This window comes from Talpa europaea (genome assembly GCF_964194135.1).
Source record: "Talpa europaea genome assembly, chromosome: 13".
NCBI classification, from domain to species: Eukaryota; Metazoa; Chordata; class Mammalia; order Eulipotyphla; family Talpidae; genus Talpa; species Talpa europaea.
Window position 1 is genome coordinate 33,270,744 of NC_140080.1, and position 23,870 is coordinate 33,294,613.

The window sequence follows — 23,870 nt, forward strand, 5'->3', positions numbered from 1 at the left end:
TCAACTCGGAGTGGCTCCGGAGGGGGGCTGGAAGGAGGAAGCCACCACTTGTCAATCCATCCTCCTCTGGCCCCTGACCCTCGTGCCCAGTCACCCCAGCCCAAGAAAAGGGAGGCAGTGGCCAAGGCTCCCCCGCCTGCTGCCGTCAGGCAGGGCTCTTTTTCCTCAGCTCTCGGAAACTGATGTCCGCTTGGGGTGGGGACCAGAGAGGGAGAAGTGATTATTCAAGCAGCAGCTTCTTGGAGGCTGGAGGACAGAGACCTAGGGAGTTGCCAAAAAGAGTCTTAGAATCCACAAAGGAGCTAGAAAAAGGCAGGTCTGACAGTGTCCCATGTCTGAGATTAGTCTGTTTCTCGGAGATGGGAAAACCTCTGTGTGTGTGCGTGTGCGTGTGCGTGTGTGTGCACGTATGTTGAGAGAGAAGGGGGGAATACAGGGGCAAGAGGGGATGAAGGGGAAATGGATTCCCACTGCTGAAGAGCAGAGCTGCTGTCTCAGTGGCTCTTGGAAAGCACTGTTTAGAGCTAAAGGCCTCCCTGCATGCCTGACTCCACGCCCCAAACCCCCTGCATCAAGGCCACTGAGCTGCACAACTCCAGGTGGCGCTGTGAGCACGGTGTACACCATGAAAATGTCTCCTGGAGTTTGTGCAATGGGGTCCTAACCTTCCTGCCCTGGAAAGTGTGTCCCCCACTGGCTGAACAAAACAAGAGACTGTGCGGGCCGGGGTGGACTGACACTCAAGCTGGGCTTGGCACTGGCTCCTCAGGGGCTCCTGACACACCTGTTTTCACCTTAGTCCTAATGGCTGGGGATGAGCCGTGTCCAGGAGGATGGGGCTTCCCTAGGAAAGGCTCCAGAGGGGGGCTGCACCCGGGACCAGGTAGCAGGGCACATCAGCCTACTGACCTGGAGGGGGATCTAACTCAGAGTGGGAGATTGGCTGGTGGGGGTTAGGGTCCCACTCAAATAGGGATTGCCCCCTGACTTTCAGGGGCACAGAGGACAGATTAGAAGGATCAGCAGGTACAGCCTGCCCAGCCCTTCTCTTGCGTCATCCTCCATGACTACAGGAAGGTCTGTACCCAGGGCTGGAGAAGAGCAGGGTGAGAACGAGGCAGAGAGGAGAGCCCACGGGCAGCATTGGGGCACAGAGAGTTGGGACTCTGCCTCTCTGTGGTCCCACCCCACCTCCCAGGCCTCAGTTTCTCCTTTTGGTAGCCTGGGGATAATGCCATGTGTGCTGCCCTCACCCGGGGGATGGGAAGATGGAGGATGGAGGTGTGCCCTGGCCATTGGAAGGAGTGAGGGTCTCTGGCCTCATGGGGGGCGTGGAGATGTGGTGAAGATGAGCAGGCAGATGGGATGGCGTGTGGGGGTCACCTGAACATGAGGGGGCATGGAGATGAGCTGATGGGAAAGGGAGGCATGCCACTGGTATGTGCACAGGGCTGGAAAGAGAGACTTGTTCTGTCATCATCCCCTGAACCAGTCCCCAAGAGTCACGCACCAACCGTGCTCTACAAAAACACGGAGAGAGGAGGAGAAAGCAGCAAGAGGAAGTGCAGGGGCCCCTGTCTGGCCCAGACAGGAGACAGTCACCCCCATTTGCAAATCCCCCTAAGTTTTCTTTTTTGAAACCAAATTCAGTATCAGAGACACTTTCGTTTGGCTCTGAATTCCAGAAAAACAGGAGGGACGGAGTGTGCCTGCTTCCCAACATTCACGCAGGGCTCTGAACCAATACACAACAACAAGTGTCAGAAAACCAGGAAGGAAAACTGATTTTTATAGAAACTGGAATGAAACTGACCAGTCTAGTTTCATTATCCAAGCTAAGCGGAAATGCAAAAAAATTAAAAAAAAAAGTAAACAAACAGCACAAATGGTAAGACGTGAGTTCCGTTCCCTAAATTCTTTTCTTTTCATTTCATTCAGGTGTTAGCAGGAACCCCAAGAGGCCTGCCCCCCTTCCCTCCCGGCTCACCCACCCCCAGCATGGCCTCTGGGTTCTGCCCTGCCCCCGCCCCCTGCCCTTCTCCAGCACAGCTCTGAGGACCTGCCCTCCTGACGCTGTCACCACCAGGAACACCCCTCTCCCCTGAGCATTCAGGGAGTCAGGGAACGTGGTTCCAGAGCCCTGGCTGAGGGAGACCCTGATGGGCTGGGATGGGGACGTGGTGGGTGTAGATACCAAGTTCAAGTTCTAAGCAGTGAACCCCAGTGGCCCTGGTGGGGGGGGGGCACAGGTTATCATCTTCACAATGGCTCAGTCTCCTACCCTCTGCTCCTCTGAGATTTAGCTGGGGAGGGGCCACCTAGAGGTTCCTGGGGTTCAGCCTGGCTAGTAGAGCTCTCCGGTGACCACAGAGCCCACCACTCCCTTTCTCACATTAAACTGCACTGGAGCACTGGGTCCTCTGGACCCCTTGAGCCCTGGAATCTGTTTTTGGTGGCTGAACCTTCTTTGCTGGGAGCCCAGGCTGGCCTCCGTGACAATGCTGGATCCCTTCAAGGTTCAGGGGCCAAAGGGATCAGAGAAGAGGAGAGTCCTGGGGTGCGTGTTTGTGTGTGTGTGTATGTGTGTGTGTGTATGTGTGTGTGTATGCGTGTGTGTGTGTTCTGAGAGGATAAGAAGAGGGGGCTGCAGGGCTGGGCCATCTCTGTGAGATATTCCAGAACCCTCGTGAATTTCCAGGAGATCTAGTCCAAAGAGCTCAGAGCATTTTCAATGCCAGGATGTTTCCCAGGGTGTGCAGCACTGAAGTGGCAGCCTCCTAGAGGCAGAAGGAGGGGATGGGTGAAGGGCTGAGTCTGGGCTGAGAAGCTCCCAGGGGGACCCGCTGTTGCTGTTGGGACTGTGCCCTGAGGTTCAGGTAGGGAAAGGTCGGGAAGGAGATGGCAGCAGGTAAAGGGTGGGTCGGGAGGAAACCAGCAGAAGAGGCCAGCTGTGGGAGGGAATGGGAGCGTGGAAGAGGCAGGGCCCCTCATCACCACGGTGGAGGGCTCTTTGTTCAAGGCTGGAGTAGGGAGGGAGACAAATCTCTGCAGTTTGCCCAGAGGCAGAAGAGCGCAGGAGAGCTGAATCTGACCTTGTCTGTGGTGAGGGTAGATGACTCTCTGAATCTCCATCACTACTCCGGGCTTCTTCCCAGATGCCATGGGAATGGGGCGACTTTGGCACCTTGTCAAGCCCTACGCTGGAGCTGCTTCAAACACCCGAAGATGTCAACTAGGCCCTCCGCCCATTCTTACTCAGGATCCGGACAGAACCTGTTATTTCCTCACCAAGCTCCCCCAACCCTCCTTGTTCACCCACCAGAAAATCGTGAAGGGGGTCCTGTGGTTGTCCAGAGCTCTGGCTGGGCCTGAACAAGCCCTTCCTCAGGACGACTTCACCGGCTGCTTGCTAAGGGGAACTGTGGTTCTGAGCCCCTAGGAGGGGCTGCTGAAGAGCACTCTCTGGCCCTTGGGGAGGCTCTAAACCCTGACTTGCACTTCTCTTCAACCCTGGCCTCCCCCATTAGGCCATACCCAGGGTGGTGTCCTTCCACTCCCCAGAGAGGAGGTCCCCTAGGGACCGAAGTGGTACAGGCAGCCGCAGGGCGTAGCTGACACTGGGGTCCTGCTGGGCAGGGAGAGCAGTCAGGTCCTGAGGTGAGCCAGGGAAAGAGCCCTTATTTCTTCTGCAGGCCACAAGGGCCCCTTGGCTACCAAGGTCCTGGAACCTGAGCTGTGCCTGGGCTGCCAGGCTCCCACTGCAGGAGACACACCTGGGAAAGTGTTCATCAGAATAAAGTTGGGAGAGTTGTTGCGAGATGGCGGAGGGGGTTAGGGGGACAGAGGCGAGAGCGGGGATAGTGCCCAATGCCTCAGGCATACACTGGCATCCCCATTTCCCTAAAAGGTGTTGGTGAAAGGGTGGTCCTCAGGAGATGGGGTTGGTAGGGGCCTAGAAAACTGGGACCACAGAGGCCCCTGAGCCCTTTAAGAGCTTACATCTCCCTGTATTCCAGGAATGGCCTAGGGAGGGCGGTGAATGTCTCTATCTACACCCTTTGGGGACCCCTTACCTGTGGCTTGATGCCCACTTTTCCTAGAGCCCCCCCACTTCTGGCCCACCTCTCTCACCCTACTCTGGCCCCCACAGATGCCCCCACTGCCCACTTACTTGCAGGAGAGCTGGTTGATGCCCTCGATGTAGTAGCAGACGCCTCCATTGACACAATAGGACTTGGCTGTCTCGTTGCACTTCCGGGCGTGCCCCGACCAGGACGATAGGGTGGTGCTCACTGGAGGTAGGAGAGACATGTGCCAGTGAGCCGCTGAGACCACCTCTGAGCCCCAACAGTCACCTCCTTCATGGCCTGTCTCAAGCTAAAGGATTAGAGGCTGCAGGGACGGCTGGGGAGGGAAGGTCTGGTGGCCCTCCCAGTGGTCAACACCCAAGGGGAGGCTGTGGCAAGCTCTTCTCATCTGCCAGCACCATCCTGCCCCTGGCTGGGCCAACCTCCAAAGGCCAGGAGGACTTTCTTTGCAGGGGATGAGAGTGAGCAGAAACTCTTGCCCTACTGGAATAAGGGCCCAGTCCAGGCCCTTGTCTGACTTTCTGGGGGCTCCACTACAGGTAGATGAAACACAAGAGTCTGTGTGGGAACAGTCACAGAGGTGTAGGGAGAAGACATGTACATTGCTCTGCCTGGCACTGCCTGCGCTCTCGTAGGGGCTGGAGGGCCAGGATGGAGGTGGGCTTTGAGGACAATGGCACATTTTGGACACTGTCATCTTCTAAGATTGAGGGAGAGTGTGGGGTGAGCCCTGGTCCCAGAGCTTGGCTGGCTCCAGGTATCTGGGGACTACCATAAAGGTCTTCTTCACACCTGCCCTCCAGGTGACTCCCCGCTCTGCCACCTAGTCAGCTCTTGCCTCTGCGGGGAGTCTCCAGCCCTTGGACAACCCTGGCTATAAATTTGGGGCATCTGGCTACCGGAAAGAAGGGATTGGGGGGCAGCTGGGATGTGGAGACTTGGCAAGGGCAAGATCAGGGTTTTAGGCTAAGGCCTCAGACTGCATACCTGATGGACTAGATTCATTTGCTCAATGGAAATAATGGAAGCTCTGTTCCCCCACAGGGGCTGGCATCCAGAAAACTGGTTTCAAGTGTAAACTCTAGCCCCCAATGACAGTTTCCATTTGTAAGCCAACCCCCAAGGTTGTGTATCCAGATCAGACAGCCAGACACAGGGTGCTGCTCCCCTCCTCAGACTCTGGGGTTCTGAGGGCCCCTTGCTCCCACCAGCAGCAGCCTCCTGACTGAGTTGGCCCCATCCTACACTGGATGGTCCCATCTCCTCAGGGGTGTTGCGTCTCTACCACCCCCCACAGTAATGGGGGAGAGAGGAGGAGGAGGGCAGGCACTTGGCGCCTGCAGTGTTTAGACATGTGTGGAGACAGATGGAGCGTGGGGATGGGGAGTGTATACACAGCCCGGCCTCTGTATATGTCTGAGGAGCTTGCTGATAAAACCCAGCGGGCAGGGCCAGCTCCCACCTTCCCCTCCACATCATGCCTGCTACTGCGCTGGCACCCTGGAGCCCCACCCTGTTCAGGCCTCCTGCTCCTGCTCTGTCCCTAAGTCCAGCTGGGACCCACAAGCTGGCCAGGAGAGGAGGCCTCCCGTTGCTCTCTGCCCTCCTTCTGGGGTCAGAGAGACCCAGGAATTTAGAAAGGGACAGATAAGAGAACTAGTTGAAGTAACCCTGTCTGCAAGTTGTAAAATCCCGTTGCTGAGAGGACCCTAGAGGCTGTCCTGTCTCTGGGTCACACAGCCAAGGAGGAGTGAGGAGAGAGTGTTGTGACACTGTGCTGTGACCCTGCCCCAGGCCTCCCGATGCCTGGCTGAGCATTCTCGCCAGCCACTCAGTCCCTCGTGGAAGGACATGTCAGCACAAAGGTTGGACATAAGCATGTAGGTGCAAACACGATGTGGACCACAGGCCTCAATCAGAGAAACCTCAGCACAGCTTGGTCCCCTCTGCCATCACAGTGCAAAATCTGCTGCATGCTGGGCTGAGTGAGCGGTGACAGCAGCGAGGATGGGGCAGGGACCATAGCGGCATGCTTGGGCCTGTCTCCACACGTGTCCGCGCTCACTGAGGCTGAGGGAGGCAGAGGATGGCTCCTGAAGGAAGATGGGGCTCCAGCTGGGCTGCCAGAACCATGTGGGCCTGGGGCCACAGAGGGCAAAAAAGGGAGCACAACGAGGGAAGCCTGCTGTGGCGGGTGTGGGGAGAGTGACGACGGGCCTTATACCTCAGAAAGAAGTACCTCAAAGCCACCCCTGCATGAAGGCAGAGCTTCTCACATAGCTGCACTCCAACCCTGCTGGTGGTGGCGCCTCACACCGGGAAGATTCCACACAGAAGACGTGCGCGCAGGCTGTCCCAGCACATGGGGCCCCCAAGGCACCACGTCTACATTCCCTTGTCAAAGGATCTGCATTTTTTCACCGTGTTCTCCCAAGTTTGGGAGTGAAGGTGACAAATGACCACTAAGTTGGAGAGTCGGCTGCTCCCTTGACCTTGGGGTGACCCTCACCCTGAATTCAGCTCCCACTCATCTGCTCCAGCTTCTCACTCCTGTCTCAACCATCTCAGGGAACGAACAGCACAAACCAGAGGCCTAGAGGCCATCTCTGATTTCTCATCCCTTGTCCCCCACAGCTACCAACTGGAGGGCTGCCTCTACCTCCTCACTGGGCTCCATTTCCTCCTCACTACTGTCTCCCCAGCACAGGCTGCCAGGGCCTCTTTCCCTGGATGACCATAGCAGCCTCCTCACTGGTCTTCCTGCCCCAACTCTTCCCTTCCTCTCTCGCCTCACTGCTTCACAGTTGCCAAAGGGGTCTTCATGTAAATTGGGTCAACTGCTTCTGAGGTCAAGACTCTCCAGTGACTTCCTCATGCACTCGAGTCAACCCCAATTCCTGCCTAGGTCTAGGACCGCACCGCCTCCTGCTCCAGGTCCCATCCCTCTAGTTTGGTATATTTGGACCACACCAGCTTAGCCCAGCTTCCCTAACAAGCCAGGTGCCTTCCTGCTCAGGCCTTTAAGAATATCAGTGTCTCAGAAGTGCTTCTCAGTTACCTCCTTTACTCCTTCTTTTAGCTTTGCACACTTGTATTTGGAGTACTTTACACAGGCACAATTAGACGACTCATTGTAGCAGTGATTTAAAGCTCAGCTCATCCACTACAATGCAGGTTCTTGGGCAGGGGCTTAGTCTGTCTCACTCACCAGTGAAGCCCAGGGTCTAGCATAGTGCCTGGCCTGTCATAGCTTAACAAATATTTACAAGTATTTATAATGAGCAAACGAGCATCTGATTCTTTAGAGGAAGGAGGCTTTTGCTACCATTGCAGGGGCTAGTCTGGTATCCTTGGCTGCTGCTGAGGTCTTTCTGTGGATTGAGGCATTGTTGCTAGGAAATGCAAATATTCCTGGGAGGTGGAAAAGAAGATGAAAATGAAAACCACAGCGAAATACCAACAGGATGGCTAGAATCAAAAAGATGGATAATAACAAATGGTGATTATTACCTGCTGCAGGTGAGAATGGAAAATGGTGCAACCACGTTGGACACGGTTTAGTTGTTCTTCAAGAAATTAAACACAGAGCTACCAAATCACTCCATGTCATCAGAGCAAGCCCATTCCTAGATACAGAGCCCAGAGAACTGAAAACGCATGCCCACCAAAGCTGGCACATGAATGTTCGCATCAGCATTATTCCGGACAGCTAAAATGTGGAGATGACCTGAATGACCCAACCACCCAACTGAGGGATGGATAAATATAGTGTGGTCCATCCATACAGTAGGATATGATGCAGCCACAAAAAGGAACAAAGAACTGACACATGTAAAACATGGATGAGCACGGAGAGCATATGTGAAGTAGAAGTCAGTCACGAAAGGCCACATATTGCATGATTCTTTTTATGAAATGTCCAGAACAGGAAAATCCATAGAGGTAGAAAGTAGATTAGTGGTTGCCAGGGGGTGGAAGAAATGGGGAATGATTGCTAGTGGGGATGGATTTTTTTTTTTAAGATTTATTTATTGATGCATACAAGAGCTGGGGTACAGGCCAGAGATGCGGGGGTGAGAGGATTCACCAGAGACAGAGTGGGGAACAGAACAGGCGGATTCACTGAAATACACTGCTGAGGGGAGCAGCGGGGGGGATAGGAGAGGAGAGGTCTGCTGCGCCATGTGGGTTGACAGGAGAGGTCTGCTGCGCCATGTGGGTTGGCAGGAGAGGTCTGCTGCGCCATGTGGGTTGCTCCCTGGCTGGCCGGGGATCAAATTCGTGCTGCAGAGGCTGCGGACTGCTTCATATGTGGTGCTTAACCCCTTGTGCCAGTAGGGAGGCCCGGGGATGGGTTTTTTTGAGGTGATGAAAATGTTTTAGAATCAGTGGTGATGGTTAATTGTATATTTTTTAAAAAAGGGTGAATTTAATGGTAAATTATATTTCAAAAAATTGGGAAGGTAAACCCAAGAAGCCTTTATCAGCCTTTGATGTCTCAGTGTTTGTGTGTTTATTGGGCCCCTGAAAAGTGAGTGTGGACTGGGAGGTTGAACAGATGCGGCGAGATTCTCTCCCTTCTGCCAGGGACAAGGCCTCTGCTGATGTGTCTTCATCTATCCAGGTTCCCCTTCCACCTAATCAGTGTGTCCCCTTTCCCACTGGTGACCCCGGCCTTCCTCCTCACTGTGTTAGAACAGGTAGACACTCTGAGTTCAGGTTTTGACTTCCAGCCATTTGAGAGACTTGGTTGAGAGTCAAGACAGTGACTCCCCCAAACGCAGAATAGGGTATTGCTTGAGTAGGCCTTGCTGGATATGTGCAGGAGAGCACATGTGTGCGCCTGACTCAACAGCTAAGCTTTTTAGGTCTCCAGGTAAGGGGCAGGCCCTGAAGGCCTCCCCAGGGCTCCCATGTGTCTGAGACAACCCAGGTCAAACCTGTCTGCCCTCTAGGGAGAAGAGAGGCCCAGTCCCACCTCCTGGGACTGGCACAGTCACCCTGGGACATTCCCAAAGTCTCTTTCACCTGGAGATGAGGCAGCTGGTTGTTTAACTCAGAAGTAGGTTGGACCAAGCTGATTACTTTGCTAGAAGCAACACAAACTTTTCGCAGCCGCCTCCTCCCAGCCAACTCAGGGGAGCAGGAAGCCTCTTCGAGTTGGCAGAGCTGTGAATTGCAGGAAGGGTCCGTTCCGTGTGTCCACTGGGATAGAGCAGTACTTAGACAAGGCTGCAGTGGTGACCCCAGGCAACCTGCTGCCCCTTGTTGTCCCCCTACCCCCCTCCATGGCCTCTCTGGCTGCCCCACCCCTCGAGCCCTGGCTTCCCTGGGGCCTAGGCGGGGCCAAGCCAACCCACCTTGTGATGAGTCAGAGGGGGCAGGCACAGCTGCCCGCTACCCGCCCTCCACCCCCTCCCCAGGGCGCGGTTGCTGCAGGTCTTCTGGGTTCCATGGATAAACAGGGGCCTGGGCATCTATGTGGGAAAATTTCCCCAGTGGGGGTTTCCTGGTCCCTGGTGGTGATCCTGTTCACCTCTCCACACCAAGGGTAGACTCTTGCCTGCCAGGGGCTGAAGAAGTGTGTAAAGTATTTGTGTGTGTGCGTGCGTGTGTGATGTCGATGTGTATGCATGTGCGGTGGTGGTGGTGGCGGCAGCAGCTGGGTGCACAGGATGTCAGCCTTAACATCAAACTCAGACTCTCTGAATCTGGGGGGGTGGGGTGGGGTGGGGTTTAGAGATCATCTAGCTCAGTTTCAGCTGGGAAAACCACAGACAAAGCAGGAGGAGTCTCTCACCCAGGGTTGCACGACAGAACTGGACAAGACCAAAGCTCTGGACTCTTTCTACCACTCTGCTCTGCTGCCTTCCTGCCAGGCCGGAGGGCCAAGAGGTCAGGGGCACTTTTGGGAAACCCTCAGGGTCCAGCCCGTAACTCCACTCTCCACTTCCTACCTAATGAGAACATGGCGGAGGGTGGGGGGGTCTGAGGTCTTTATGTGGAGAGGTGCCTCACAAATACTATCCCCAGCCTTGAGCCCCAGGAGAGAGGGCACAGTGGCTTCCTGCCCACAGCTTCCCCCTCTTCCTTTGCTGACAGCACCCCTCTAGGAAAGTGCCCCTGCACAGTTCTGCCAGGGCCATCACTTGCTGTGCTCGGCCTTTTAATACCCCCTCTGCACACACGCAGACCTGGTGAGGATGGCACCCATATCCCTGAGCACAGGGGCTGGGCACCTTCGCGGGGTCAGCGAGACTCCTCTCAGAGGCTTACATGGCTAGCTGCAGCGACAGAGCTCTCTCTTTTCCCTGGGTGGTGGAAGGGGGCAGGGGTGATTAAACCTGGGGCTGTCTGAGGCCCTGGCCTCTTCTCCCCATCTATTCTTCATCTTACAGTGGCACCCTACACAGTGGGACAGAGCGTCCTGAGCCATACTCTGAGTTCTTAGACTCTGTCATGTCAAGGGCCAGCTCTACTGGACTTCTCAGTTCATAAACCAATAAATAAACTCCTCAAGGTAGTTCTAAGTTGGGTTCTCACTGACTTAACCAAGTCAGTTCTAACCAAGAAAGTCTTGAGTAATAAAACAGGAAACCTCAAATCCAAAGGATCTGAGAACGTCCACTATGGCTAGAGGTGGAGGGTACTGTAAACCCAGCTTGGTTCATGGGACAGACTGGGGTGGGGCAGGCCCAGGTACTCCAACTGCAACCACACACAGTCTGGGGGATGGGGGAGTCAGAAAAAGCCTTGGAGCAGGTAGTAAGACCTTTTATATGATATTGGTCAGGAACCTATGGTGAGTGAGGAACTATGCTAGGCCCTGAGGCCAGAGTGGTAAACAGGCCAGATAAGGCCCCGGTCACTGGCATACTGTATGTTGTACAGCTCCATCACGAACTAGCTGTTTGAGTTTAGGCAGAATATTTAGCCTCTCTGAGCATCAATCTCAATTTATAAAATACACCAGGGACCTCAATAAGGGCTCAGGAGATGATGCGGAACCTGGCACAGAGCGTGCTAAGTAAATAGTAGTTATTAGTGTAACTCCCAGGGAAAGCCTCCTCCCTGCCCTCCTGCCCCGGGCACACAATTCCCCTGGGGAGGTCGCCCTCACGGGGACAGTTCACTAATGGGATGGGAGCTTAAGCAAGCTCTAGGGCTGGAATTCCAGAGGACGCAGGACTACTCTTAGTCTACTGAGAGCTCCACTAGCCGGAGCTGGGAGTGACATCAGTGGGTTGGCGTGGCCAGAGCACAACGCCGCCTGGACAGATGACATAGGAGGAAGCCTAAGAATGTAACAAAGGAGTGAGGATGTAAGGGGTGGGCCGCAGCGAGGACCGGAGGCATTGGACTAGCCTGGCGGGAGACGGGCTGCTGTGGGACGAAGCACCTGCTCAGAGGCTCCAGAGTGGGGGTGTGGCAGGATGACAGCATATTGGGTGACATTGCTCTGGTCAGAAGAGTAGTCATACAGCCTGGGCCAGGGCTGCCCCAGAGGTAGGATTGAAATGGAAGGAACAGGTGTGAAAAAGATCCAGAAAGAAGACGAACGAGGATACTCAGAGCTATTAGATACAGTGGTCAGGGGGACAGAGGAGTCTGAGAAGCTGGGAGAATCGGGGGATCCCTCACAAGATGGGACAGACAGGGTTTGAGCAGAGTTGTTTTAGGAGGGTCCCACAGCAGCGAATGTTCCAAATTCTCTATGCAAGGCTGGGTTAAAGGCATAGTGGGTTAGGGGCTGGAAATAAGGGTGGGTGAAGACAAACAGGATTAGACTCTGGAGAGGGGAATGAATGGAAGAGAACCCCAGTAACCAGCTAGCAGAATAGCGGGCTGAGTCTATGGGTGTTCAGAGGAGGAAAGAGCTTTGTGGGGTTTGGAGTTCTCAGCTAGACTGGAGGGGAGGCCACCTGAGGACAGGCAGCTTTGGCGACTTTCCTGTCAAGGGAAACCACCATGGTCTGAGAGGACAGAGGTCTCCATGCTGACGCTGAGCCATGCTGTGGACACGGGTATCCAAGGGGGCACCTGGAGGCCCTGATCCTGCAGGTCTTCAAGGGACAGGATGATCTGTGGGGGAGGGCCCAGTCATCGCTGAACAGAGGCTGCCTCCAGGGACCCCAGCCTCCCCCCATGTCCCTGTGGAGACGGCTGCCTGCACTGCGGCACCCAGCAAAGCAACAGCAACAGGCAGTTGGCTCACACGCCCCAGGCCTGCCTCTCCCCAGAGCCCCGCTCCTGGCAGCCCAGCCTCCCATAATTGCCTTCTAAAAATATCCTCCCCTACCCCCACCTCTTGATTTCAAAATATTTAGTTTTCAGGGTATTTAAAATGAGAGCTGGTGGCTCTTCCAGGCCCAGATAACAAAGCTAAACATTTATGCTTTGACTGCATTTCTCTGAATCGGCCCAGATCTCAGGGCTTGATATGGCAGCAGCAGGAGGGACAGGAGTCAAGTGCAAGATGGTTCATGTGCAGGCCTCCCCAGGCTTGGGGGGCAAGTGGCCCACCCTGCCGAACCTTGGTAGGGCCCCTCCCTGAGTTGGGGGACCACCTACCACTGTTGACGTGGAGCCGGCCACGGACCGTGTCCTTGCCCAGGATGTTCTCGGCCTCGCAGACGTACTCCCCAGCGTCCTCCACCTTCACCTTGTTGAACTGTAGTCGTGAGTTCTTTCTGGTTAGGGAGGGAAGAGAGAGGGAGAGGCATGAGCCAGGGCCCAGGCTGGCTGTGGCTCCCCAGCAGTCACCCAGAGGTCATGTCTCCCTGCAGAGCCACATGGCCTTGCAGGGCGAATGGGGTGCAGGTTCCCTCAGATCAGCCATCTCTGGGGTCCAGCTGGAATGCTAAGTCCCTGGAGCAGGAGGAAGGCCTGGGCACTCAGGAGCACCCAGGGTGGGACCATGTAAATCTGAGAATCCTCACAGCCTTGCCAGGGCCGGAAAAAAGGTCCCTTAGAAAGTCACATGACACCCTCCCTCCTCCTCTTTCAGTGCCCATGTCCCGCTCACCCCCAGAGGCGCAGTCACTGGCTCGCCAGAACCTTGGCCTTCCCTGAGAAGTGGTAGCCTGTCTCTCCAGATGCAGAGGCCTATTCCCCCGTACCTGGGAGAGCTGCCCTTCTAGCAGGTTCCCATGGTAACTGTGCCCAGCCTCCCAGTCCCCATCACACCTCTCCTCTGGCTTCCCAGCAGCCCTGACATTTTGGGATACCGTGGCCTCTCTTTTTCTTCCTTCTTTCACTCAACATAGAGGAGTGCCTTCTGTGTGCTGGGAGCTTGGATGCCTCGGGAACAAAGAGATTCTATCCTATGGCCTGACTTGACCCTCATGAATAATCTGGGGAGGAACAGGGCGTACAAATGGTAAAACTGAGTCCTAGAGGGGTTTCCAGGCTGGCCTAGGACACACAGCAAGGCAAAGGTAGAGCTGATGAGGAGCTGGCGTTGGTGAGGGCAGCGGCCTCTCAGCAGCACGCAGACTCTCCTGAAGTGCGAAGCTAGGCTGTCGCCCACTGTGGAGGGCTTTGGACCCAGTCCCCGCAGGTCAGGGGCTGCAGGGCCAGGTTTGGGCAGGGATTCCAGCACAGTGGTGACTCCAGGGCACCTGGCCCTGCTTCCCTCTTCTTTCAGAAAACCCTGCGCAACTTCTCCTTCCATCCCAGAGTCTCCCTGAACCTACCCTAAGGTGCCTGGGCTCCGAGGGCCTGTGTATACTTCCTAGGCCTCCCTCTCACCAGGTATTCTGGGGGCAATCTAAGCCAAGAGTAAGCCGGGGATCTCAGGGTGGCCCCCAGGGGTTAAGAAGGAATAGCACTAAAATTTCTTTATGCCATAACTACCTATTTTTAGTTTGGAATTAAAAAACCAGGTTCCCAGAATACATGTAGTGGGTTGGAGGGCTGGTGAACAGGATTCAGGGGAGCAGAACTGCCCAGTCCTGAGCCAGTGATGTAAAACAGCCATGAAGCTGGTGGGAGTGGAGGGCAGGGGGTGAGCAGCAGTCACCCAGAGGTCCTGGGGAGACAGCAAACTCAGCCACCACCCTACCGGGGCTGTGCTTGGAGACCCCTCTCCTGGGCTCCACGTCTGTCCGGGTGCGGGGGTCTATTCCCAGACTTCCTTACTCCAATGTCTCCCAAACAAAGCTCCAGGGGGTTGTCCTGTTAGTGGGCCCTGTTGCTGTGGCACTGTCCTTGTGTACGCTACAGTGACAGCTGCCAGCCTCCCTCCCCCTACCTTGCCCCGGTTCAAGACTGTCTCCTTGGTCTGGTCTCTGCCTACAGGCCTCTTCTGTCAATTCAAGTTTGCTCCCTTCATTAAACAGAGCCCTGGAGGCCCCTCCAGCTGAGACAGCATCTCCTTCCTGGCTCCAGCCTAATTAGATACCACAAAGCCCAGCTAACCCAAGTCCAGGCTTCTCTCACTTTCTAGCCACCAGCTCTTCCCTGACCCCAGATGAGCAGAGGAGGGGGTCATCTGAAGGGGTTAAGATCAGGGGACAAAAACAAAAAAAGATACAGGGGACACATAGCCAGAGCCTCCCTGACCCACAGCTGAATTCAAAGGTGCTTTCCTTACATGACATAGTAGCACCAGGCAGAGCTGGGTGCGCAGATTGTCTGAAGAGATAAAAACTAGAACTGGACTGAAGGGCTTCTCACTGGAAGTTGGGACCTGTGGAAAGGAGGCTCAGGGCCACACCTCCCCTTTGAGGAACCCGAAGAGGCAAGGAGACAGAAACAAATGCCTAGGCTTGCTGGCTACAGGCATCTCGGTTTACCAGCTGTATGCTGATCTTGCCAGCGCCAGGGAGGTGGGCCCCAGACTTGAAAAAGACGCTCTGGGGTCACTGCGGATGGTGGGATGCTCTGGGTTGCTTAGGCCCAGGAGTGGCAGCCACCACAAAGTTTTCTCCTCACTCTAGATCCAGTCGAATGCTCCAAGGACTGAGGACTCTCTCCTGCCTTTCCGGCATGCCCAGTGTGGTCCTGACCTAAACCTGCCCCTGCCACGGACGCCCCTCCTTCCTTCCTCAGCCAGTTCTCTGCTGGCAGGCACGGGCTCTGGGCGGCCGTGTCCTCCACCCGTCCGCACATTTTCCTCAGCGCCTTCCTCTTGCTGCCTGCCTGAGGGGCCTGTTCCAGCCTGTCCCTCATAAATAAGGGAACACACGGTTCTGCAGGGGAGGGCTCCATGCCCAGGGCATGGGGGGCAGCTTTCTCCTGGCACAGAAAGGCTTGAGTTAGGTACCTCAGAGCAGGGGTCCCAGAGACAGACAGCACTGCTGGGAAGGGGATCTCTGCAGGCAAGGCAGAGTGTGGCCTGGGCAGACAGAGTACAGAGGGGTCCAGAGAGTGGGCAGTAGGACAGAGAGGATTCTGCAAGACAGGAGACTTCTGGCCCCATGGCAGGGAAGGCCCTGATGCAGGGGCATGTGTATGGAGATGCCCGCTCTCCCCAAGGGGCTCCCAGGGAATCAGTCCATGGGGAATCACAAGTTCTCCATTACGACCCACTCTTCTAGCTCATCAGCCCAGAGCCCAAGGGCAGGATAAGAAAGCAAAGAAGTTTCAGAAATGCAGCTGCTGGGACAAGGTCCTGACAGGCAGTGGGTGAGGGGTAGTTGGGGATCTCAAGACCCAGGAGGAGACTGACCAGGCCCTGATCCTGGGCTGGGTGACCCATCTGTCAGAGGAGTCCAGAGGTCAGTAGCTGGCTCAAAGTCAAGGTCAACCCAAAGGCACCTGCCTGGTCCCAGGATCACCCACTGCTCAGGAGAGGAGGGCAAAGCTGCAGGAGTCCCATAACTCAACACCAAGCTTGGGCCTCCTGCGCCGGGCCACAGGGGAAAAGGGAATGTGTGGGGGCACGCAGTCAATGAGGCTTTCTCATGCTAGGAAGAAGGTCCCTGACAATGTACTGAAATTGTCTAAGACACCAGGAGAGGAAGTGACGAGCGCTGCCTTGAGGGCTCACAAAGGTGTCCCAGAGGATGCAGCATTTAAGATGGCCTTTGGAGAACTTTGCCACTAACAAGAGACACTGAGGGTGCTGCCACACAGGGAAAAGCCTGGGCCCAAGTCCACGGTCATGAAAGAAAGACTAAGAAACAGAAGGTGAGGGAACAGTGGGGTGGTGACTTACAGAGAGGAGAGTCGGAAGGGCCCCAAGGCCTGGGCTGAACCTGGCATGACAGCTCTCCAGCTGTGTCAAGGAACTGAGTGGATGATGGGGTATGTGTCCCCGCTATGAAGATCATCTCGTCAGGGTCATGGGTCCAGTGACTCTGTGAACTCTAGACTGGCAGTCAAAGCCAGGAGTACAAGGTCCATTTTTTTCCTGAAGAAAGGGCTGAGGCTTTTACTGGCTTCTACACTAGGGGCCAGACCAGAAGCTCTGTGAAGGGAGCGACCGTGCCTGTCCCCTTCACTGGCGGAGCTCTGGTCTCTGGCAGGAAGTCTAATATTCACATGTACGTGTTAGATACAGTAACACACTCACAAGGGCCTGTGGCCCAGAAAAGGTCAGGAGTGGGACAGAAGAGGCTAATGGCAGGGAGAGCAAGTAAAGTAGCAGTAGGGCAGGGAGAAGGTGCCTCGCTCCAGCGTGTGTCCCCCTGTAGGGGATGGCATGGGGCAGATGCTGAGCAGCGGCCACAGCCGAGAGGGGAGCCCCCTGATGGGGGGTGCACAAGGCAGGGCCTGGAGAGCTGGGGAAGGCTAGATTGGGGCAACCTGACTCAGAGATGCCTGTGGGGTATCTCTCAGGGTTGCATCTAGTGTTTAGCTGGCAGATGGGTCTGGAACTCGGGCTAAAAATAAAGCCACTGACTAGTGATAGAGACTTGCTGGTCATCAGAAATGAGTGGGTAACACCATTTGCAGGTGGAGAGGGAAGGAAAAGAGAAGTGAAGTCCAAAAGACAGGAAAATTCCAGCACAAATGGTGACTGGGAGAGAGTGGCTGAAGCATGAGAGGAGCAACAGGGGGGTCATGGGGCGAGGGAGCGGGTGGCAGCCAAGCCAGAGGCCGAGACCTGGAGGCCAGGAGCTCTGGGGTTGCAGGGTCTCTCGGGAGCCTCACCCATAGAGTGTAGGGGTGTATTTACAGGGCAGAAGCCAGCAGAGCAAAGGGCAGTGAAGGATGAGAGAGTGGAGGGTCCTTGGGCTTGACAGTGATGGGGGAGATTTGGGGAGGAAGAGGCGAGATGGGGCAACAGCCAGAGGAGGAAGAGGACACGGAGAAGAGGAGGGAAGGCTGAGGGAGAGAAGCCATGTCGTGGGCTTGTTGGTAGGGAGCAGGGCTGATGTCACCAGGCAAAGGAGCTTGTTGGCAACAAGGGGACTCTGAGGGGGTGTGCTTGTGCGTGTGCAGTGGCGGCGAGCCAGAGAGCTGGGGACTGGGAACGGGGGGACGAGGTGGGCCATACTGTGGACATGTCTGAGAGTGACGAGGAGGGCCTGGGCGCACACGCTGCTCTGACTTCTGCCGTGTCAGTGAAGCAGGGGAGAGGAGAGAGAGGGCGGAGGAAGGCGCCCCAGAGGCTTGTCCATTGTCCGCTCCAGCTTGGAGCCAGTCTTGCAGTGCAGCGCAGTGAGTCGGGTTGCCTCTGAATGGGAATTTGGGGGCAACCTGAACTTCTTTCTAACTCAATAGACTGGGGACACACTGAAAACCCTCACCCTTCCTCCCCTAGGAAGCAGCATTTTTCCAGCCATGAGCCTTTGACCTTCCCAAAGAACTTTCTGTTTTCTCCCTTGACTACCATCCAGATGGCCGAGTCTATGCTTGCTCCCTGCTCTTGGAGGGAGAGTGGAGATCTTGAAGCACCTCCCAGACTGACCCGCCCCCCCCACCCTCCTTCACAGTCTGGGCTGCACATCCAGGGCACACAGCACAGCAGAGCAGTCTGAGCACAGGCTGAGGCCCTCTAAAATCATCTTTGTTTGCAATTTGGGGTGTGAGCAGGGAAATGAGTCAGGAAGAGGTGGCTGTAAGCTACTCTGGAGGGACAGGAAGACTGGGTGCTCCCTGGCCAGAGAGGAAGTTCCAGGCTCTCAGGGCCCACGGAGAGAGGTCACGCAGAACTCTCAGGGGCTGCAAAAAGTAGGAGAGAGATGAGGAGATGCCCTCGGACCCCTGGGCTTTCCTGATGGTGGAAGGCCCTGCCTCGGCAACTCAAGATGGGAAAATGCATGCAGATGCTGCGGCAAGTCCTTTGAGAAGTTTCAGAGACCAGAGGAGACCCCACGGGTGACACTGACTATCAGATTGCCTTCAACCATGCCGAGACGGGGGAGCCCACAGGGGCAAGGGGAAATTGGGTGCAGTGAGAAAGGAGCAACGGGATTGGTTCCATGGGTTTTGGGGCACAGGCCTGGAATCTGCCCAGCTCAAGTCCCTGCTTCTCGGGGTGGGGGGAGGCTGGGGAAAAGGAGGGATGCATGCTGCTCACCTGCCGTTGCCGTACTTGATGCGGATGTCACGACTGCGGTTGAGCTCCTTGCCGTCCTTGAACCAGCGGTAGGAGGGCTGGGGGTTCCCTGCTGCTGCCTCGCACTTCAGCGATTGCTTCTCACCCACCTGCCCCGTTTGGCTCTTCATCTTCTTCAGCTTGGGCCGCGTGGCTGTGGGTACAAGGCAGGGAAGTGGTGAGAGGAGCAGTGCCAAGCATGGGCAGTGGAGGAAGGGTCACTGGCAGGGACCACCCTCCTGATGTTGTTTCCTAGTTCAGTTCACAAGCATTCAGAGGTCTGCAGTGACATCACTGTGGATACGACTTAGGATTTTTCTTTGTGCTTAGAACTTTACATCCACGTATATTTGTACAAATTAGGCTTATGAAAGGAACTCCATGAGTTCACTGCACAGATTAAACTGTTATAAATGGTGAAACTGAGGCTCAGAACGGCGAACTCATTTCCCAGAGTTGATAGACAAAGGCAGGTGTCCTCGACTTCAGAGGTGAGGTCTAGCTCCTGTTCCAGACCCGCAGGCCTATTCTGCGCCCAGAGGACACAAGGGGACCACAATGACAGGCCCGGCTCTGGCGCGCAGGAAGTTGGGTCTGGCAGGGGAGTCATAACCTGGCACTGATATCACAACACAGAGCTCAGAAGAGCGACCCCAGCCTGGGCAACTGAGCAAATCAATTTAGCAAAGAGCTAAGGATGGGGCTGGAAGGAATGGGGCTGGAAAGATGGGGCAGGTAGAGTCAGAGCTGGGCTTGGGAAAATCACATGTGGTTTTGGGGTATGCTGATGTGAAGGGGTAAAGTGGGGAGTTGTGTGGGGAAAGGCACAGGCCCAACCATGGATGCAGGGCTGCAAATATCATTGATTTCCACATGCCTCAGTCTCCCATGTCTCATCACCTCACTCCCTCCCCACCCACAATCTCAGGGAAAAAAAGAGAAAGCAAGCAAGCGATGGGAAAAGTGCCCTGTTGTCAGGAAGGTGAGGGCAAGCCCGTGCTCCCTGCTGTTTGTAATAATTTCCACTGGAACCACCCTTTACAGGAGATGGGCTGCCTCTTGGCAAGCTCTCATTTGCTGCCGGAGCTCCAGAAGGCAAGTGTCATTACTAACGGAGTGAGGATGAGACTGAGAGGTTAAGAGACTTGACCAAGGTCACACAGCCAGGCAGTCACAGAGCTGGGACTGAAGTCCAGGCTCCTGGATCCACAATGGGTGAGGCTGGTAGCAGGCTCTGCTGCTTCTGCAGCCTCATCTCCCCGTGAGGAACAGAGACCATGGTTAGAGTTCTTTCAACAGCAGAAGGGAGGGTCCTCTAGGGACTGTCAGCCCACCCTGGCTGTATGTAAGAGACCCTCACTGAACCTAACCCTGAGCTCCTAAGTGGGGAGTAGATACAAGTGGGGTACAGGGGCAGAGAACATGAAGAGAAAGGGCTTCTAAGGCCTTAAAAATGTGTTACGTAGAGTTAAAAAACCGTACTTTTGTTCATTTTAGGAAATGAAATAATACAGAAGGGTAAAAGAAGAAAAAAGATGATCCATTAATCCAGTAATCAGAAATAAAACTCTCTCTCTCTCTCTCTCTCTCTCTCTCTCATACACTTTTAACAAAGTGGGATCAGGGCCACTAACATGTTTTTTTTGCCTTAAATATTAATAACATTTGCCCAACCTAATTCTATAGGACATGAATATTCAGGGAGATAACAGATATTACTTGATAAAAGGGTTCCATGAGCCAATCAGTTGGGGAACATTTCGTACACAGAGAAGTATCTTCATTGACTTCATTATGATTCTCCAAATAAGTGAGAGCCTTGGAACTTCTTTCTTGGAACTCTTAGTAGCATTTCAAGGAAGTCAAGTTACATGGAACAGATTTTATAATAAAAGTTATATGTGTATATATATATATATAGATATGTGTTTTAATAGATAATATAGTCTCATGATTTGAAATTCAGGAAGTGAAGGACAGAAAGCTTAAAAAGCAAATTCAGCTCTTAAACTTCTCTGACCACAGCCACACACTTGCCTTTCCAGGAGGCAACCAATTTGCTCAGTTCTGTTTATATTCTTTCAGAGACTGTTTATGAATAAAAAAAAAAACCTCTCAGCATCCACATGCATGTTTTTTGATAGCATCATTTTTCACAGTTGCATGGTACTCCCATATAGATGTATCAAATTTATGTACCCAATTCCCATTTTGGGGCTTCTGGCATGCCTCCTTCCTTGCCACCCCTTCCCCCATTACAAATAAGCCTGGAGGAAGAGCTCTGCAGCTGCATCCAGTGTGTGCATCCTCTGCACACCCCAGTGTACACAGTGTACACTGTGACATGGGCAGTGTGGCCCCTGGTTCAGACTGCCTGGGTTCAAATCCAGGTTTTGTAACTCAGCTTTGTGTCCTCAGGTCACAGACTTAATCTTTTTGCACCTCAGTTTCCTCATCAGTGTCAGACAGGTGATGATAGCTCCTACCCAGTGGGATGATGGGATGATGATGATGACATAATGCGTGCAGAGCCTGGAAGGCATGGAGCATTTAATAAAGGCTAGCTATTACTGTTATTATTATCCCTGACTATTTCCTAAGGCGATCCTCCTAAAGGTGGAAACGCTGCGTCAAAAGGGTATGCAATCTTCCTCAGCTCCACACCTTGCCAAATTGCCTTTTGGAAAGGTTGCACTAATTTGCACTCCCACCAGTGAATGACAGTGTCTGTTTTTTCCACACCCTCACCAACATGAGGTATTATCATGTATTTAATCTTCACCAATTAGCTAAGCAAAAGATAACGTCTCTTTGTTGCCTTCATTTGCATTTATTTGATTATTGGTGAGGCTAACCTGCTTGTCCAGAGTGTATCGGCCCATTGTATTTCTTTTTGAATTGCCTATTCTTGTCTGTACTGTTTTTTTCTAGAGGGTGCTCATCCTTTTATTGATCTGTAAAAGTTCTTTATAAATATCAAGCCTATTAACCATTTGCTACAATTTCCTAATTGCCTGCTTCTTACATTTTTTTACTGTTTTTCCCTCTGTGCATGTACATCCCTGGTGTATCTTTTGGGACTCCCACTAACCATTGGATTTTCCAGAACTTCATAACTGGAAGTGTGGCTGAAGCTCTACCTCAGCATACTTCCCCCTATCGGCACTCCACCCTTTGTCTGCTTGCTCTGGGGTCCCAATCCCTCTAGTAGTTCTTAACCTTGAATACTCATAAGAATCAAATGGGAAGCTTTAAACGTTATGGAGGTGTCTGGAAAACATCCTGGATATTCTGAAGCAGAACCTGTGAGGGCCAATCCAGGTATATAGATTTTAAAGGCTCCTCAGGGATTTTCTAACTTAAACATAAACACACACACATACAGGAAAGTGCATGTCCTGAGAGCAGACATTGCTCAGTGACTGTTACACACTGAACACACCTCATACCTCCGAGCTTTGCTAACCCCTTGGTCAAGTGGTGACCTCCATCTAGACGCCACTCCCTTGTTGTGAACTGGGGACACAGAGTGCTCTTCTCAGGTCCTGAGAGGTCCTTCCCCTGCTTGGGGAGCATTGACCTTTGTTGCAGTCCTGAGATAGGGGGGCCCCTGCCCCTACCACCCCTACCTGTGGTCACTTCCCTCCCAATAAGCCAGGGTGGGGACAGGGGAGACACCCAGTGGGAGGAAGCGGTGGTCACTCTACTTGTTTCCCGACACACGGTGAAGACTCTGCACTGAGCTGTGTCCACTGCTTAATGGGGGTGGGGGTGGGGCGGGGGAGGATACACAGAGACTGAACCCAGTTCAGAGGGCCCAAGAACCATGGCTCTGAAATTGTCCAGCCACCTATGGAAAGCCCAGGACTCCACTACAGGCCACAGGAGCGCATCCCATCGAGTGTGAGTCCAGTGTGGCCCAGCAGCCACTATATACAGCCTGAATAACCTGCACGACTCACTTGCAGCCCAGGCCTCCAGCCATTCATTCCGCCTACTACATGCCCGGAACTCTTCTGGGCCCTGAGTCCATGCTAGGTAATAAGCCAGAGACGGTTCTTGCTCTCAGGGAGCCTGAATTTTAGTGAGGCGGATAGGAAATAACCATCAGGAACTGCGAGGCAGTAACAAGCAGCTGGATAAGGCCCTGAGGTGAGAATGAACTTGGTCAGGTCAAGGGACAGAAGAGGCCCATGCAGCTGGAGACAGTGGATGCAGAGGCGCTTAAGGGGGTCTGGAGAGGCAGGCAGGGTCCAGGTGAGGTGTGTGTGGGAACCAGGACAAGAAGTCTGGATTTCTTTTAGCTTTTTTTTATTTTTTTTATTTTTTTTTTTTTTGCTTTTTATGTGCCCACGAGATCATTTTGAGTTACATATGTGGATCACATTATATTTCTGTTAGAAGACAAAATCCAAATAAGCCTACATTTGAAGCATGCTGTATTCTTTATGAAGTCTTCTTAATGGCTCCTCAAAAACAATCATCTGAGCTGCTAGCAACCTTGTCTCCTGTACTAGCAGCTGCTAATATTGGTCCCCTAGTTCATAGCTCTTTGAAAAACAAGGATGGGCATTTTGAAAGGAACTAGGATCCTGAGAATAGGCTGTATTTTTTGATTCAGGAGAATCCCGTGGTGGGAGGGACAGCAGCTCAGGTGGCAGAAAAGAGAACACCCTCTTGAGAGCACTCAGAACAACACCCTAAGGACCTCTGCACCCTCACTCCTGGCCCCTGAGCATCATCAGGCTTCCTGCAGCAAGCACCCTCCAGAAGATGGCCCGTCATTTGTTTCATAGCTGTGATGGGCCTACAAGCTAAGGAACGGCCAGATCTTTCTCTGTGCACTTTAAGTCCTTCCTTCTCCTGAGCCACCATGGCTTCTCTCACTGTGGTTTCCAGCCAATGGAGCCAGTACCAGCCCCTGAGGACCCCTTGGGTAAGGCTCTCAGCTGTTCACACAGTGGTCCTTGGAGGACCTGAAGACAGTGCTATGGGACCTGAAGCAGGACCTGGCCAGCAGCAGCACCTGCCTGGGCACCCTCTCAGCCGGGCGCAGAATTGTCTGGGTCTCTTTTTCAGCCCAGGGCGCAGAATGCGAAGCCAGCATGAGGCGCAGAGACCTTTGTGCTGTGTCCCAAGAGTGTCTTGGGGCCAGGGCCAAACCAAGCTGAGAAACGGCTTCCTGGGATGGAAGATGGAAGCAACCCAGAATATGGAAGAGCAGAAGCAAGCCAGTGGGCAGGCACTAAGCCGCAGTCAGTCAACATGGGTTTATGTGTGCCTACTGGGTGCCA

At 53.9% G+C, this 23,870-nt stretch overlaps 1 protein-coding gene across 6 annotated transcripts in view; it reads right to left on the minus strand.

The window, feature by feature from the left end:
• The window catches only part of NRG2 (neuregulin 2), a gene marked incomplete at both ends in the record, with an annotated part of 178,408 nt that overhangs the window by 16,913 nt on the left and 137,625 nt on the right, over positions 1 to 23,870 (minus strand). For all 6 annotated transcript variants that reach the window (XM_084252341.1, XM_084252340.1, XM_084252339.1 and 3 more), the window contains 3 exons: positions 4,172 to 4,292; positions 12,660 to 12,778; positions 18,559 to 18,730. In XM_084252341.1, the coding sequence (XP_084108467.1) occupies positions 4,172 to 4,292; positions 12,660 to 12,778; positions 18,559 to 18,730 (412 nt within the window). The remainder of the gene's footprint in view (positions 1 to 4,171; positions 4,293 to 12,659; positions 12,779 to 18,558; positions 18,731 to 23,870) is intronic.